Here is an 18,809-nt window from a genome sequence, read left to right as displayed (position 1 = left end):
AAACATATTGAATTTTTCATGTCAATAAAATCCAGAATCACAAATACACTAAGCGATGACTGTCTATTCACAATGTGGATACTAAAATAGAACTACTCTTAATAAAATTACATCTGTTAAATTTCTAGTCACAAATATTTTATGGCAATTTCCCCTACAAGTAGATGTAGTATAAATTAATGTTAATATAAAGTTCTCATGCGGCTTCCTCTACCCGCTCCGTGTACAGCACACGGGAAGGATTGTATAGAAAAAATATCATCTATAAATAACTCTTGTTTCCGCAGAAACCATTACTCTTACAATATATATATATTTGTATAGTAATATATATTTATATATAATATTATGTCCTACTCTAATGTTTACTTGTGAAATTCATGTTTCTGATATGGATGCTAAACAGAACATCGAAGACTCGTCAACTAAATCTAAATAATAATATTACGCTTCCGCACATCCGATCATATTACCTGACCTACCTGTCATCGTAGACACTGAACTCACTCTTCTCCCCTAGTTCTAATTCAATTTACATGGTGTTTCGGTTCTTTAAGAATACATCTACAGCTAACGGGGGTCCCGAGGAAGAAGCCGCACCGACTAAGCTAAGGGAACACACCTACGTGGCACTAGCGTAGACACTTGCAGCGACGTGTTCTGTGAAGGCCATCGTTTCAGTACTTGTATTTACACCACTATCCTAACCTAGGGACCGCAGGCGTCTCGGCGTACATTCCAAATTGCTTCTCAAAATGATTGTGTCCGATAGCGACATCGGCTCTCGATTGTCCAGAGCATTATATAAAAATATCCCTTCAAAACTATTTGGACAATCGTCGGGGAATCCAAGATTCGAGCGATGAAAACACTAATTACGGTAAAATAATATAAAAACTGGTGGCTACGCATGCGATAATATATCAGCGCCTAATTTACGCCGTGGTACAAATTTAGACAAAATTTCAATAGGAACGCGTATCCGAAAGTATCATCTAAATTAACGATTTATTTTAATTTTGCTCTCGCCACCCTCGAGAATTAGCTGCGTTTAGTTCCTCGGACCGGCCGGCAGGAGGTAACGGGTCACCTAAAACGACGACGCGATGCTTTTTACAAATGCGCAGAAAAATTTACACTAGCTCCCGTATCCGGAAAGTAGGGCCGAAACTCTGACAATTAGGAAAGGAAGGGGGCGTCCTAGCGTATCGTACGCAGCTTGCTCAGGGGAGAATCCTCTTCGTCCGAGGAGATGACGATGCGCTGTCGTGGCTTGCCGGAGGTCTGCCCTCGCGTCACGCGGCGTCCCTCTTTGGGGGCCCGGCTCTCCGGGGCAGGCTCCGCAACGACAGGCGCGGCGCGCACGGGATACTTACTCTCCCCCTCCTCTCCCTCGTCAGCCGAGGCCCGCGCGGCGGACTTGCGCGGGCCGCGTCGCGAGCCCGGTTTGGGCCCCCGGCGGCGCGGCGCCGGACCGCTGTACAGCGCGCGGCAGGCCTCTAATGTCGGCTCGCCCTGCAGCCCGCGCTCACGCAGCAGGCCCAGCAGTCGCGCCACGCGCTCCTTGTTGGAGCCGCAGCCGTCCACCAGCTGCGTGTAGTCGTATGCGACGCCCGCGGCCTTGAGGAAGCGCTTCATGTCAGTGACGCCGGCGGGCTTGTCCCCCGAGTGCACGGAGGGCGTGCGTGGCCCGTCGGAGCGCCGGTTGACCGTCTTGGAGCCGCGCGGGCGGCCGGGGCGGCGCCGCGGCTCGCCGCCCGCGCCCTCTGCGCCCCCCGCGCCACCCTCGCTGCCCGTAGAGTCGCTGTCGGAGGACTCGTCGGAGGAACTGTCGGAGGACGAGTACACGAGGGTGACATTTCCCGCGACCTTGGCCTGTTGCTGCAGCTTATCTCGCTCCGTATTGGTGTCGTAGTAGTTGTACAGAACCTCCATGGGGACCGGGACATCCCCGAAGTACACCTCGTTGGGAATGTGCACTGGCTCCAGTTCGTCGTCGCTCCATCTCCTGTAAATGGTACGATATTCATATTTGCAATTCTCCGATATAAATAATATTTTTGCTTCCCTTTACGGTGCACAGAGCGATTAATTGATACACCGATTGCGGCGTAGTCTAAATGTGTTTTATATTTATATTTTCTGTTTTACCTTCTTAAATAAAAATAAATACAAAAAAAACAATAATGGTTAAAACAGGGAAGCGACCTTCTGAAGCGAATTCCCGAGAAATCCCTCTTGAAGGGCCTCATGTAGCCGGCAGAGTGTGTGGCCCCCCGGGGGCGCCCCACCGCCCCGCGCCCCGCCCCCCCCTTTCCACCCTGTCCTTGCAGCTCGGGGGGCTTGGGCTTGTTGGTGGAGCCCTTCGGCCGGCCCCGGCGCTTGCCTTCTGATGTCCCCGAAGTGCTCTCTGATCTGTAAGTATTACGGATGTGCTTAGTAAAAACATAATCGATCATAAACTGTACATTATTGGAAACATAAATAACTTTCAAACATTAATTATCTCAGTACACGTACATTATACTTAATCCAAAATAAGATTAACATACTACAATACGAAATTAGATTCGTCCTGCGCATCTTCCCTTGAAAACAAATTCTACTGACATTTGCAAAGAATACGTGTACGAACAGTCGCCAAGTCCGGGTGTACAATACAGCCTCGACTATAAATGTCAATTTTATAAAGAAGGCTCATATTGGACTGCCATGGGCCAGCTCCATTGGCATTAGCATTATTCTGAATTGAGGATGGTTCTCCTTTGTTACATTCCCCCCTACGATCGCCTACTGACATTATCTGAATATTTTGTGCGGTTGCAGAAGCATGATTATGAATGGTATGAATGACAATCATTCTTCTTTATTACAGTTAGACTTCTTCGAACAAAAAATAAATAATGCCGCCCGGAGGGGTGATATTTCACTGCAGTATTGTCGATTTGCGATCATTCAAAACCACAGTCAGAGTAACTCATTCTAGTTTCCCAGGAATACAGCGTTAGTTTCGAATTGCGACCTAGGTCATACGTTTCAGATTCCGCTTCGAAAATGAAGAAGAACGTAGTAGTACAACGACACAAAACCCTCGAACATATAGGAAAACATTCCGAGAATTCGCCCAATACAACACGCAATAAGTACATACAATTACAAAGACAATACTGGCTAAGTGCTAATGCGGATCTTAACATGACCCCATCGAACTCATGCGAAATTCCCTTTCATCAAAACCCGAATCATGAGCAAAATGAACCGAGTTTAGGGAAATAGTACAGAACATACCCGGGTGCTTTAGTCTCCGGGGTGGCGGGAATCGCATCAGGCGGGCACGCGGGGGCGGCCGCAGGGGCGGAGGCGGCGGACGCGGCGGCGGGGGTCGCCGGAGGCGCGGCGGGGGCCAACACCGCGGGGGGCGCGGCTGGGGACACAGCAGGGGGCGCGGGAGCGGCGGCAGCGGGGGCCGGCGCCGGGCTCGCCTTGCGCTCCTCCGGCTCCGGCTCGGTGTCTACTAAAGAAGGTCGGATGTTTTGTTCATCAATTTGATGTAAATAGCAAATTACTTCCTATGGTATATCATAAGATGTTTAAACAAACGTGTCGCACTGGCGAAGATAATAAATTTCAAAATATTAGAAAAAATGTGCTAAACTTATTTTCTTTTCATTTTTATAATTAACATAATAGTGAAATAATTGTGATTATATTTTGTGTCCATTACTATAATACTTTGTGTACTTCTTAATCAAATATTCTAAGAGCCTTCTGGACATTTATAAATAAATAAACCATCAGTTGAATGTTATAACAAATATATAATATATGGTGAGGTTGAAAATTCAATACGGTCAAATATAATATTTTTTGGAATTACGTAAAATCCTTAAAGAGTCACGATTCAAATATACCGATGTCCATGTTATATAATTCGCAACATACGAACAATATGGAGGACACTGTAAATTTTTTTGAAAGCTTTTTTGGTGAAGTTTATCACGAAGCTCTAGATGATAATTTGCCACACCTTTCTCTGGAAGAATGTCTAGACATAACGAGTTGTAATATCTCTGTTTTAAATAAAATTAGTCAAATAAAATTATTAGATATTCATAAAACCGCCTACTATACTTACTTACATACTTTTTGCTACCTATACTTTTTTACATAATTGTCTACATGAATCGAGTTTTCCATTAAAATACTTGGTTAATTTGTCATTGTCTGTAGGCCTATTTCCGGATCTATGGAAAATTAATTATTCGATATTTAAAAAGGGTAATAAAAATGAAAATAAAAACTATTTGAAAGCCCCGTACTTGACAAAATAATTCCTCAGTTCAACATGGAATTACTCTCAGCAAATCAACTATGACAAATTTGATTACTTACCAAAATTATATAATTAACGCTTTAAATTGTTGGTAAAAAAAATATTTGTAAGGAGTTAAGAGGGAATATGCTGAATTGCTTTTCAAAGTTATACAACTGGTAGATGATATATGACAGTGAAAGTTGATGATTTTGTGTCAATTATTTTTGGCGACAAGTGGGGTTCCTCAAGCATTCCATTTAGGATTGTTTTTTGTGTATTTTTGCTAATGGTGTAGTAAAGAAATTGAAGATTTTAATATTTCACTGTTTGCCGATGACTTAAAAATACATTCGATTATAAAGGATTGTTATACTCTTAATATAGAAATATAGTGTTGTATTTCAGTTAAATATAAGTAAATGTCAAAGTATAACCTTCTGTAGATGTAAAATCTCCACTAAATTGATATATTTAAGAGTGTCTCAATATCAGGGTATTTTGCTTGATGAGAAACTACAGTTTACTTTTCATATTAATCAGACAGCTAATGATGGAATGAAGATGCTCGGATTTGTTTTGAGAGTAGCGTCAAGTTTAAAAATGTATTTACTGTAAAACAATTGTACCGCTTATTAGTAAGGAGCAGACTTGAATACAACTCTTCGGTTTGGTCACCCTATTATGAAATTCATTCTCATGCTATCGAAAGAGGAAAAGATAAATTAAAAATACCCATAGAAACCTTAAACTATGTTTTCCTCAGAAGAGAAATGAGATTACTTGAATTGTCAGACTGCAGAGTTATAGCTGATTTGTTATATTTATTTAAAACGATGAAATCGATAGCCCTGTTTTGCTTGAACTAATTCAAATTTGAATACCCGGTAGGTGCACTAGAAGTAAAGAATATTTTTTTTGTAACAATTCATGGACCAGCTTGGGATTCTGTTAATGAATTAAAATGTAATCTCTCAGTATTTTTTAGAAAAGTAATGGATTTTTTTTAACTTGTACATAATATAAATTGTACATCGGCGGATTCGTTGCCAAATGGCAACTTCTTCCGACCAACTGATAAAATAAAGGTGTTAAGTTTTCGTATTGTTCTAAAAAACATTTTATCATTATTGTATTATTTTTATTTTTTATTATTACCTAGTTGAATACTGAATTGAGAAATCGGACAAAAGGAAATTAAAAGGTGGCCTATGCCCGAGTGGGTAGGTTGAGCCGACCTCGGGAGATACAAGACATTTGCCCGCAGACCTCAGGCCTCGAGAGCGTACAGCTAATCACCTTACTGTATCGGACATCACTGCTCGTATGGCAAAAAAAGCGTAATGCGGTGGAAAGTGCCGATCATTTAAAACATCATCAAACCTAGCGGCCCTTGTTGGGGCTCATAGACGGAGGCGGTTTCTACACGAGGAAAATTTTTCGACTAAGCGCTGAAAATCCTTAGACCTCGATGGCACCTGAAGCTTCGCGAATCGTCGCTAGGGCTACACGCGGCGCTTCAACCAGAGCGGCCGGCACCGGTGTTTTTTTTTTCAAGTTTCTCTATATGTTAGTTTTCTTGCTTATTTTGGCTAGTAGTCTCGATTTTGTAATCTAATAAGCTGCCCCTTTTAATAAAGACGGTTAATTATGTCACTTGCGGGAGCATACGTTAGAATATCGAGACTCTAGCCATAAATATGTATGGGATTATGAGGTACTCGGCCTTACTGAATCCCTCTAAAACGTGTGTCACCCTTTTAATCGGTATGTCTTGTATGATATTTTCCCGTGTTATTTATGTATTAAGTGGGACACGGGGATGATGCTTACATACTTCATTTTTATGTAAAATGTATACCGAAGGTGTTATATGACTTTAAAAGTAGTGATGAAAAAATAAAATATAAAAATGTCCAGCCGATTAGAGAGCGTCCAACGCATTAATCCGGGGCAGCCCGACCCCCTCTCGCTCTCTCCTGCGGCTTAGGTATGCTGTCCCGCACCCTGTCCGACAGTGACACGGTGCAAATAATTTAATAAAACCTGGGTGTTTTTGTGAATAAAGTTGTGAATAAAGTTGTGTATAAATTAAGTCTAAGCGTGTTTTATTGGAATTACGCCCTCTCCGCCTATGACTCTGCCGCCTGCCCTTCTTGGAGGATATTACCGCCGACCCAGCCAGAGAAGCCTATCTCATCCGAGATAGCCGGACTACAGCAGCTACAGAGCCAGCCCTATCTACAGTTCAACTATACACACGGCGAGGTGTCGTGTATACCTTACCTTCTTAAAACTTATTGATTACTAAACCTCCACAAAATAGGACACCAGAATCCCTCATACCCGATCTGGCAATGTAAAACGGACAATGATTTCGAAAAAAGCACTTCATCTAATAACTATTCCCTGCATATCGATACATATAACGTGCGCATGATGCAGGTCCTCAGAAAAGATATCCACGCAACTCGTATCATGGATAAATATCAATTAGATATTCTTGGCATGAGCGAGGCGTGTTGGAAAGGATCTGAAAAAGGCTATTGGAAAAACTTACTCGTATACACTCTGGTCAGCAGCAGTATCATCACCAAGGTGTGACCCACCCTCAGAACTGCTGACAGTTCGATCACTATCATTCGGTGCTTAGGTGCCACAGAAACTTCAGATGCCCTAATAAAGGATGCCTTCTATGACGCTCATCACGCGATTATCGCATCTCTTCCAAGAAGAGACCGCGTGATAGTAATGAGCGATTTTAATGCAAGAGTCGGAACAGATCCATCATTTGGCCCATCGGTGATGGGAAGGCATGGCCTCGGGCAAGTCAATGACAATGGTAGAAGGCTGATAGGCTACCATCAGCGACCTTGTCATTGGTGTTCAAACCCTATTTCCCCATAAATTTATCCATAAATACATTTAGACTTCTCTCGACGGAAGAACGAAAGCGCAGCTAGATCGCATTCTTTATGGCCGCATTACCCGAAAAGAACTTCTGGATGTCAGGACCTAAAGAGGGACCGATATTTATAATGACTACAGTTTACTCATTGCTAAGATCTGGCTGCAGCTTAAGCGTCTTCCGAAACCTCCTAGGCGAAAGACAGCCGAAACTTAAGTCTGATGACACGCGACAGAGATTCGAGGATACGGTCAGTCAACGCACTCAGCTGATTGATGACCAACCCCCCCACTACAGACCTTATTGAAGTGGAGTGGGGAAATCTCAAATCAGCTCTTGTTTATTCCGCGAATGATATACTCAGCCCGAAACAGGGGAGAAGACCCGTTTGGATTTCAGATAGTATATGGGGTAAAATAGTAGAACACGCTAAACTTAAAGCACTGAGAGATAGTGAAGATGACCCTAACCGAGTGGACACCTGTAGAGATGTCTATAGGCGCCAGGATCGTTTGGTTAAATGTTCTGAAAAACTGGATAAACACCGTCATCTAGACTCTATAATTGCAACTGCGGAACAAGCGGCTCGAAGAAATGACACCTGAAAATTATTTCAAATCATGCGTAAGATCTGTGGTAAACGCACGATCATCCCATTAGTTATAAAAAACTCTGATGGAGTGATCGAATCGTAAAGGAAATATGGCGTGGTCATTTCCAGAGAGTACCAAATCGCCTCCCTCCTCCTTCCACTCTCGATATCTCAATAGAGATGGAATTTTGAAATAATACGGTCCGGAAATGAAGTTACATTTTTTAAACATTAATTTAACAATGCATATTAGCATATTATGTATTTACTTTTTTTAACTGTCCTGTGTGGAACGTATCCCTCGTGTAAAAAGAAGTTCCAATGCACAAAGAAAAAATGGTTCTCTATATAACATAAGTTAATCCCGAAATGGTCAAAAATGATATTTTAGTGTTTTCTATTAGGGATTTAAATTATTATTACAATGAAACATAAAAATAAACTAATAAGTCCTATCCATAGTAAAATATTTTTTTGTAAACCTCACAAATCCCACTGCGAGGGTAATTTTTCGTGATGTATTCAGCTCTGATGATTATTGTTTTTAATTTCAAGATTACAACTGTTTGCACTATTCACCGAGGATTATAGCAAAGTAAAGCATTTCTACAAACATAATATAACTGTTTTGAAGGCAAGTGATTTATTTCCTAGATTTCATGAAATGTAACTACCCTAAATATTCACATACGCTAGATTTCGATGGAACGGGAAGTTGAATTGTATAAATTTCAACTTGAAATCGGTTAAGTTTATAAGTACCTATATTATTGTGATTCTTTATGTAACCTGATATTACATAGTGTTTAAATTATTTTAAGATGTCAACAGAAAAGGACACGTTCCGTACAAAAAAAGAAAATACATTTTTAACCCTTAATTCATTTTATTCAATTTTCAACAACCCAATTCTCAGGTAAAAATAACGATAATGAAAATACGGTGGTTAATGTTTAATCTTCTGCTCTAGATGCATATCTCACGGAATATGTTAAACAATTGGATCCCTATTCTTATAGTCAATAATCAGTAAACGAAGTAAGCACAAAAGAAAGAGGCGACTGCAGTATTAAATTAGGTTTTATAAATCATAGTGGAAGAGTGAAAAAAATTAATTAAAACAAGAAAAGGGTTATAAATATTTTGGAAGAAAAATGATTCAAAATTAATTGTGAGATATTCAGAAAAAAGGGCAAATTAAAAACTGATGGAAATGACTGCTAACAAAAGTATGCTTAATCATTTCAGATGATGAGAGAGGGTGAAGCTGACGCAACCAAAATTCTCAAAATGTCGAAAGTTGTTGAAATGTAGAAAGTGAAACTAAATGGAACTGATCTTTATTTTATTATTTTACCAGGGAAGACAATGTTGTAAAAGTTTGGAAACCATATTTTGTAATACATTAGGAATTAAGAAATGGTATGTTAGGAATCTGAAAAAAAAGTCATCACATGAAAAAGAAAAATGTCTGTAGATTCGTGGATTATAATAAAACAATGAATGAAAACTGTTAACAATGAACAAGACATAGTTAATCTTCTTGCCTCCCACTTTTCATCTGTATGCTCTTCTAATTGTCCACTGAATTATGTCGAAACATTTGACCACCATAATACAGTTGACCTTAGTTGCTGCCATATATCGACCAACGGTGTATTTATTGCTCTCCAATCTCTCAAAGGTAAAACCAATACTGGTCTTGATTGTATTCCCGAAATATTAATTAAGAATTGTAGATTTGTTATCCCACTACCCCTATCTATCATTTTCAATCTATCGCTTCAATCTGGTGAGTTTCCAGTAGCTTGGAAATAATCGTTTATTACACTTATCTATAAATCTGGAAACAAATCGGACGTCACTAACTATAGACCAATCTCAATTCTATCTCACATACCTAAACTATTCGAAGCAATATTAACACATAAAATTACTCCTATTTTCAAAAATATCTTAGTTGATCCGCAACATGGTTTTCAGTCTGGTAAATCAACCACGACCAATCTCTTGTCTTTTACCGACACTATTTTTAGGGGTCTGGAGAAAAATAAACAATTTGATGTGATTTATACCGATTTTTCTAAAGCTTTTGACAAGGTCGATCACCAAATACTATTGACCAAACTGTCTTCGTTTGGAATGCGTAATCCATTGTTATCTTTCTTTAAGTCATATCTCAGTGAAAGGAAACAGTTTGTAAGGGTAAATAATTCCATCTCAAACAGCATTAATGTATCTTCGGGTGTACAACAGGTTGCTCACCTTGCTCCTTTGCTATTCAATATGTTCATCAATGATATAAAAAATGCTTTTCTTATTTCATCAATTTGGCTGTTTGCTGATGACACTAAAATTCTCAAACAGATTGACAGCCCTTCCGATTGTTCACTATTACAATCTGACTTATTGTCTTTTGGCACCTGGTGATCATCCAATAATCTACATCTCAACTTAAGTAAGTGCAAGGTTATGAGATTTTTTGGTCTGGAAAACCCAATCATATACGACCACTCACTGAATGATGAAATATTATCATCTGTGTCTAGTATACGAGATTTAGGTATTATACTTGACACTAAACTTTCTTTTACAATTCATATTGAACATGTTATCAATAAATCCTTAAAACTTCTTGGATTTATTAACAAAGCACAGCTGACTTGAAACATATCAATACCCTTACCCTTACCCCCTCTTCTGTTCCCTAGTTCGCCCGCACCTAGAGTGTTCCTCTGTTTTCTGGTCTCCATATTATAATGTTCACATCAAGAATATTGAATCAGTTCAACATCGATTTTTGAGAAAGATAGGCTGGAGGTTGGGCTTATCCAGAGACCTATATATGTATGAGTTAGAAACTACCTTGAATATATCTTCTCTTCAAAACCGTCGAAATAAATCCGATCTTATAGTGCTATTTAAAATTCTCAACTCACTCTTTGATGCGCCTGAACTACTGAGCTCAATAAAATTAAATATCCCAACTAGAAACCTCAAACAAAACTTACTCTTTCATATCGATAACCATAGAACTAACTATGGTTTTCATTCCCCTATGCCCAGAATTCTTAGGTCTGCCAACAAACATACCAGTCTTGATTTCTTTGATAACAAGTTGTCTTCTTTCAAACGATCACTGAATCAAGTTCAATTATAAACACCCCTTTCCCGCTTCCACTCCCACAAAGTCTACTATAAACCATCGAGTCTTTCTACTTTTTTAATAATAATTTTCTATGTATAAATGTGTCCATAAAAATGCCCATTGGGCGTGTATATAAATAAATAAAATAAAAACGTTAATTTTTCAAACATATTTTATCGTGGGGTATATCAAAACCGAAACGTAACAACGGCAAATTCATTATTAAATATTGCTATGATGCATAATTTTAATACAAAGACTTTTTTTTTGGAATACGGACTTACCCTGCCACTGAATGCTTGTCGATTTGATGTATTCAACAATCAAATGTTCAAACATGAAAAACAGTAACATAAATGTTCCCGCTGAATACAATTAGGTATGTCGCTTTGCCAGAAAAAATCCTAAGCCATATTATTGTAAATATTGGTATTAAAGACGAATTTTAGAAATTCTAATGTATTCAATTTTCTAAGAATATTTAACCTGGCAAGAATGCGGCGACCCGGTTTTTACTTAATATAAGTGCGGTATTGCACGACCGACTGGGAAGACTGAGTACCGATATATTACAATTTCCAGATGATTGTGCTATACTGCTCCGGATGATATTTGAAAACCTTCCAACTCTGCATAATCTCACATACTATAAAGAATTGCCGATACGCTGCGATCGGAGTACCGATGCAGTGTCTTATGCACCACGAGGCGAATAAGGATATTACGATGATGACATTAAAAGTATGATTTTATAATAAATTGTATTGGTTAAACCGAGAAAGTACCGAGGCTTGCGAGAGTTAAAATTCAGTTTTGTTGAAGGATTTCCATCTTTATTATGATCATTTACTCCGATAATTGTAAAACACAGTGCCGGTCATTACACGGAACGAATATATATTCTAGATAATCACTGTGTGTGCACACGGAGCGACGTTGGTATGATGGTGATATTACAAAAAACCATAAACCTAACACAGCACCGATTACGTACACAACACAATATATAATTTCTGAACGGGACAGCACAATGTGACGAGAATATGTATCTCCGTTGTTGTGAATAACAAGTGTGGTGTTTGTTATATATGTATAGGAGATTTAGTATTTTTTAACTTTGTTCTTTATTACAATATTTGAGTTTGTCCAATCTCTTCTCTATTCTCCATCCCTGTTGTTATTTGTTTGTTCTGTCTAAATATTATTTTTGTCAATGAGACTCGGCTTCCATTTGTAGCGGAGAGCTAAATTTTGATAAATTACTAATTGCTCTTCCTAATAGAGATAAAAAATTAAATTTCATCATAAAAATAACTTTTGCACTTTTGACTTTGTATTTTCAACCCAAATGTGTGAAAACCTCCTAATTTTTTCTAAGGTTTTCTTATGTTTTAAATTCAAATTTGTAAGAAATTAAGTGTAAATATAAAAAAGGATATAATATTCATTTTAAAATGTCGTAATTCCGCTACTGAAGAAGAAAAAAACCATTTTAACTCTCTCCTGAAAAAGACAGTTTGGTATTTACGACCATAAAGCAAAAATACCTTCATCATTATATCTCTTTCTGTACATATTTTGATAATATATGCTACATCAAGATAAGGTGATCAGTCTTACGCTTCAGGTGCCGTCCAGGAACAATGAAATATTGCAGTTTAATCAACCTTGCCAGGAATCAAAGCCGGGACCTTAAGAATGGTAAGCGAGAGCGCCGACAACTACATAACGAGGCGGACTTATCTTACCTGAGAGCAGCCATCGAGTCGAAAACACCCGTCCGGAGTTTCAGTTCTATTTCACACACAGAACTGTATTCTTCATCCCCCCGGGCGTAAACAATAGATAAATATTAAAAAAAAAAAATAATGTGAATTACATACGACATTTGAAAGTTATGAATATCTATGGGATCTCTTTAAAGGTTGATTTTTTCGGGACACGATAGTAAATAATATGGATATCATCGAGCCGGTTATCGCATCAGACTCACCGGGAGGGGTGGCGGGCGCGGGAGCGGCGGGGGCCGGGGCGGGCGCGAGGGCAGGGCCGGGCGCGAGGGCGGGGCGCGCGCCCGTCTCCTCCTTGAACAGGTCCGTCTTGATCTTGATCTTGGGCTCCTCCGCCTCGCTGGCCGCGCGCTGCGGCTCCGGCTTGGCGGGCGGCTCCGGCTTGGCGGCGGCCGGCGGCGCCCACTTGGGCGGCGCGTGGTGCGGCGCCAGCAGCGCGTGGTGCCGCTGCGGCTCGTACGCCATGTGCAGGTGCTGCTGGTGCTGCAGGAAGGGCGGCTGCTGGTAGGGCTGGTGCGCGGGCGGCGCGTACGGCAGCCGCGCACCGTAGCCCTCGCTCCACTCGCCGCCGTAGTAGGCGGCGCCGCCGCCGTACGCGCCCGCGGCGCCGCCGTACACCTGGTGCCCGTTGTCTGCGGGAAAATGGCCGACAACTTTGTGTAAGTGATCTGGGGGAAACCGACAGAAAGCAGACAGACGGCGTTACAGACGGTCGGGTGACAGCGCGCGGCAATGGGAAGCGGGCGGGGAAACTCACCCATGTAGTTGAGCGGGAGGCCGTTTCCTTGCACCACCCCGGCGCCTCCTTCGCCCTCCATCCTCACCCGCTTGTGGTTCATGGTCCTGTCCTCGTAGTTGTTCATGTTGCGTGTCGCTGAAATAAGTTGAGATAACATTTAGCGCGGATCCGCCGAACTCGAGGGTGCTAATTACAGCTTCTGACGTGACGCCGATACTCGAAACGTCGAGTAAAATCGACAGTTCGCGACGATTATGACAGACGCTATAGGACGCCACTTTTGGAAAACATTAGGTTAGGTCTTCGGGAAGGAAGCTTACCTTTGTTTGGCGATGAAAACTATCGATTTCGGTTACAACATGTATTTGCGCTCGCTCACATACGACCGCGAGATATCGAAATCCATAAATGACACTTGAAATTGAGATTTTGCGTAAAAAAACTGTGTATATATCGGCAAAACTGACAGTAAAAACACAAAAAACACAGCGCAGGAAAGAGTAAATTAATTTTATTTTTTTTCTTCAGATGGCAACTATAATCACTTTTCATAATATTCATATTTTTATTTTATTCCAAATAGCTGGCAAGTATACCACGTTACCAACCTGAAAGCGCCGTGAAGTCGGAACGATAGCTACACGTTTACGGGGTATGTTGTGGAAATAATTTCACCGGTGGGCGTGCTGCGTCAATATGAAATATTTTGTTTTATTAGGTTCATCCGTTAATTTTATTTTTACTCTTTCAATATGAAAATGACGTTCAAAATACGAGTTCTAAAAATAAGCACTAAACACTAATATTTAAGTATTTGGTGATATTTCAACAATTGACGTACCTCAGTGATTTTAATTAATTTATGTTCAAAACTCTATTTTCGTGATTTTGATTCGGCTCTCCGGGCCTCGCTTTATCGGCCCTGCAGGCCTCAGTTGATCAGCCCTTCGGGCCTCAGTTGATTAATTAGAATCTTGGGCACTGTAAAATTTCACCCTGTTGAGCCTCACAATTATTTTTTTTGCTGTTAGGAGCAATCTAAATATAATAATGAACCGGGGTGTGGTTCCGTGGCTAGTATCATGGATCCAGGGATCAGAGGTCCAATTTTCGCACCCCACATACCTGTTTAAAATATTCATGCATTAAAACCTTTTGTCCCCGTAAAGTAAGCAAATATTTTTGTTTTAGATTATAAAATCAACCTTTGTATTGAGAAAAAATGCGGCGATGTTTTAAAATATTTCCATACAAATTTAAATATAACTTTCCAATACATTTTATTTTTCTCCTATCTAGGGTTTCTGAGCAATAATGCATTTAAATATAACCTTTTAGTTCATGCTAGCCAATTTCGAAAAGAACCCCATTTTAATTACCACCTTTACAAGTAAATTCATTAAAATAAATCCTCATTTACCTTAACCGTTACTAGGTATTCACAGATATTTCGTCTATTTTTAATGTCAATTAGGATTCAATACCTCGGGTCAAATTCAAATGACCAAGCGGCAAATTACCTAGAATTCCAAAACCCTTTCTATTGAAAATAATAACTTTAACAATAAATACAGACCCATGTTTTTCCGCTGGGGAAAAACATAACCTTTTTAATAATAATTCATAAACCGATGGCCATTGAAATAATATTTTTATTTTAAAAACTTGTAACAAAATAACAAAATAAAACGCATAATTAATTTCTCAATAATACATACAAACCTTTCTTCTTCAAATTTCATACATCTTCATTCATACGCGCGCCGATTATTCTAACTTGCCACATATAAACTTAAAACTCATAGAGGTTATAAAACCTTTCGCGCCAACATTTTATAATCCACCCCCGTGGTACTTAAGGCACTGCACCAGTGCGCCAATCGCAAAGTATCAGCGAAAATGGTATAATATGTATGAAGGTATTTTACATCCACCTTGCCAGGAATCGAACCTAGGACCTCAAGTAGGCGAACGCGCTAACCACTACACTAGGAGGCGAACCATTTCCAATTGTTTAATTAATGATTCCTTTTCTAATCTTCATAGGTATAAATTAGTTTCATGATTTAATTTTCTATGTTTAGTGTTACGGACGTCGTGTAGACTCAGCAGCCCTTCCTGGGGCCTCTTGAATAGCTAGTGTAGAAGCCTCGGTATATGTAAATCTGAAATGCTGCCTCCACAATAAAGACTTTAATTTGTTACCTTCGGGGGTGGCTTTCGTTATACCGAGGCCTATAGAATTAGGATTTATTATTAAATTTATAAATATATTGCATTGCCCTTAATTAATAATAATATTTTCTCTGTACATGTTTCTTACCGCGCGGTCTGCGCCCGAGTGCGGGCGGGTGGCGGGGGGAGTAGTCTTATACGTGTCGAGAGAGAGATAGACAGAGCGGGCGACAGCGCGCTATCTCTCTCGTGACAGGATTGGTCGGCCTACTCCCGCCTGCCATTGGCCGGCCTATGTCAGCCGCGCGGATTAGTTATGTATAAAACGCCGCAGCGCAAAAAATAAATCAGTGTCAACCTTTTACTCGTGTTTGAATCATCTCCCGCTCTACTCTCCGCCGATACCGACTACGCTACAAGACCTTCGTCTGCCCTTGGATTCAACTTCTGGACTTCTCACCTTACGGATCCCGACTGCGGCGCTCTCTTGGAAGTAAAAGTCCTTTTCAGGACTACTAGTCAAATCGGCTTTTCGCTGCAGTAAACCGGTGCCAGTGCTTCGCCCTTCGGTTCCCGCCGCCAGTGAAATTAAGTGTGTGCTTCGTTCTTCGGTTTCCGCTGCCTTACAAACAGCGGAAGGGACGACCTATTGAAGAGTGGTGGACCCGCTAACTCGTCGGTAGCGCGTCAGCTACATATTCAGTGGGATGAATCAGCGGTTTGGCTAGGCTAGGTTCGGTTGGGTTCAGTTGGGTTCGGTTGAGTTCGCTTGGGTTCGGTTCGGTTGGGTTCGGTTGGGTTCGGTTGGGTTAGGTTGGGTTAGGTTCCCCCCTGCGCCTGTCACCTTGTCGTGGTAGGGGGGCTTGTTGTCGCTTCGGCGACTACTAAGAACAGGCACATGCTGTATGAAAATGTCCTTATTACCATCAGCAGTTACGGTGCAGGGGGTCGGACGCCCAGTACCGGTGGTCGGGAGTGAGCAAGCGGGCTCCCGGGCATCGTCAACCTGCGATCGCAGTGTGGAGGGGGTGGCCGACCTGGCCCCCACCGCATCTTCTGCTACTGGAAGTTACCAGGTCTAGATTTAAGGAGTTGCTCTCGCGACATCGCGCTGAGCTTTGAGAAGCTCCAGATCTTTGTTAAGGGGAGATCAAATGTTCATCTCCCCTTAAAAGAGGGGATCGCCTGCCTAGGCACTTTCCTTCAGATGCTGTCAGACGAGTTGTAGGACTTAGAGAAGGGTGATGGGGTTGTAATAGCGGACTTTGTCCCCACTTGTCCCCAAATGATGACGGCCTCAGTTGCTGTGGTCTGGGGCGAGAGGAAAAAGAAGGGCAAGGGGAATCATAAGTTGATCGATCCAAAGCCTATTCCTCCTCCAAAGTCTGAGACCAACTCCCTTTCTCTCCCTTCTACGTCGGCCGGTGCAGCAAAGTTGGCACCGACCACAGAGAGAGTGGAAAAAAGTGGGGAGACACGGGAAAAGGAGAGGAAGTGTGAAAGAAGGAAGAAAGCGAGAACTTGCGGGCAATGAAAGCATCCACCCCTTTCCCGAAACTGTTCATAAAGACTTGAGTCTTTCTTCAGTTTCGCATATCAATATCAATTTTTTTTTTTTTTTTTAACTAATTAAGCAAAAATTTAATATTTCTTTACAATCAAACCGCGAAAATAACAAAACAAATAAACTTTAAAAACATTCATTGTACCCCTCACCGCAGTTTTGTCAGTTCGTGATCAATCAAATACACATGGTCAGCACAATCACCCTTTTCTAATTTCCCAGTATTACAGTGGAGGAATACAGTGTTAGTTCTAAATTGAGACCGCGGCCGTACGCTCCAGATCCCGCATCGGAAAGGAAGAAGAACGTAGTAATACAAACAAATCAATCAAACGACACGAAACCCAAATACATATAGGAAACATTAAAATAATTTGCCCTATACAACATGCACTCAATCAACAGAAGAAAAACAATACGTATCTATAACAAATCACAGTGGAACATCAAATCATCAAGACACTACCGGCAAAATCCTAACACAGATCCTAACATGATCCCTATCGAACTCAGGCGAAATTACTTTTCTTCATAGTACTGAATTCCTCGTAAAAACCATTTTCCTAATACCAACAGTAGAAACAATCCGATGCAAAGACCTTAATCGTCCTAACAATCTCACAGACCTTAAAACAGACGAAACGGGTCCTAGAGCATGGTCGGCGCGTGGTTCTCTTGAGTTAGTCTACTATTTAGATTTGTAATTTACCATTTCCCTTCTATGGGACAAAAACAACACAGACGGACAAGAGTTCAGTTCAGACAACCAATGCTAGTACCCAAGTATGCATCCTTTTATCTTAAACTGATTTAGTACTCATGGTAGGCCTTTACCCAGTTCCTCCCATTTTTCTACCCATTCGCTCACAAAATGAAAAAATGCTTTGACGTTAGTTGGATTACCGAATAAGCTTGGATTCCACATCGGCCTCGTCACCTCTGTCAAGCCGTTTAGCATGTTTTCCCTTTCAGTATCTAAAATCGGGCAATGCCATAGGATATGTTCAGCCGTCTGACGGGGCTCCCCGCAAGTACATTCAGGATCTCTTACTAGTGCGAGGTCATATAATTTTGACCTAAACTCACCATGTCCAGACAACATCTGGACAACACAGTGATCCAAATTAATTTTCTTAAGGCTTAGTCTTTTTTGTATGCCCGGAAAAAATGTATGCGTCCAGCGCTTCGTCAGAGATGCATCCCACCTAATTTGCCGCTCGTCAATAGTTTTTTCTGTTATTCTTTTTGTCAATGGTTTTAATCTACTACCCTCTCGGTGTTGAACACTGATGTCAAAATATGTAACCAACTCACCTTTTTTTAGTAGTTTCACCGAAACAGATTCCATTACCTCTAAGTCTGCCGGAAGTTCCCCGGCCAGGACAGGTAAAGCGGCTGTGGACACAGTTCTATAAGCACCCGTGAGTGCAATGAGAGGGGCTCTTTGGCCACTCAGGAGGGTCCTGTAGACGCCACCAGAGGATGCACGATGAGCCCAAACTTTAGCAGCATATGTTAATTGTGCGACATAAGTTCCTCGGTATATTAGACGGACCCCATTACTTTTTATTCCCCACGTTG

General features: G+C 41.0%; 1 protein-coding gene across 3 annotated transcripts; it reads right to left on the bottom strand.

Annotated features, from left to right (window-relative positions):
• Positions 1 to 58: 58 nt before the first annotated feature.
• LOC148274935 (uncharacterized) lies at positions 59 to 14,006 on the bottom strand. 3 transcript variants are annotated; one of them, XM_088236401.1, is made up of 6 exons: positions 13,810 to 14,006; positions 13,508 to 13,624; positions 12,954 to 13,382; positions 3,289 to 3,514; positions 2,209 to 2,415; positions 59 to 2,008 (listed from the first exon to the last, which is right to left on the bottom strand). In XM_088236401.1, exons 2-6 carry the CDS (start codon positions 13,611 to 13,613, stop codon positions 1,201 to 1,203), a joined length of 1,776 nt encoding a protein of 591 aa, XP_088092527.1. In that variant the 5' UTR covers positions 13,614 to 13,624; positions 13,810 to 14,006; the 3' UTR covers positions 59 to 1,200. The 3 variants fall into 3 exon arrangements, with proteins under 3 accessions (XP_088092527.1, XP_088092526.1, XP_088092525.1); XM_088236400.1 differs by having other exon boundaries at positions 61 to 2,008; positions 3,289 to 3,511; positions 12,954 to 13,418; XM_088236399.1 differs by having other exon boundaries at positions 62 to 2,008; positions 12,954 to 13,418.
• Between the last annotated feature and the right edge of the window lie 4,803 nt (positions 14,007 to 18,809).

Source organism: Micrasema longulum, unplaced genomic scaffold, assembly GCF_059751315.1.
Source record: "Micrasema longulum isolate JH-2025_06_02 unplaced genomic scaffold, ASM5975131v1 h1tg001556l, whole genome shotgun sequence".
In the NCBI taxonomy this organism is placed as follows: Eukaryota; Metazoa; Arthropoda; class Insecta; order Trichoptera; family Brachycentridae; genus Micrasema; species Micrasema longulum.
The sequence above is the reverse complement of the archived record's forward strand: the minus strand, read 5'-3'. Positions and strand labels throughout refer to the sequence as shown.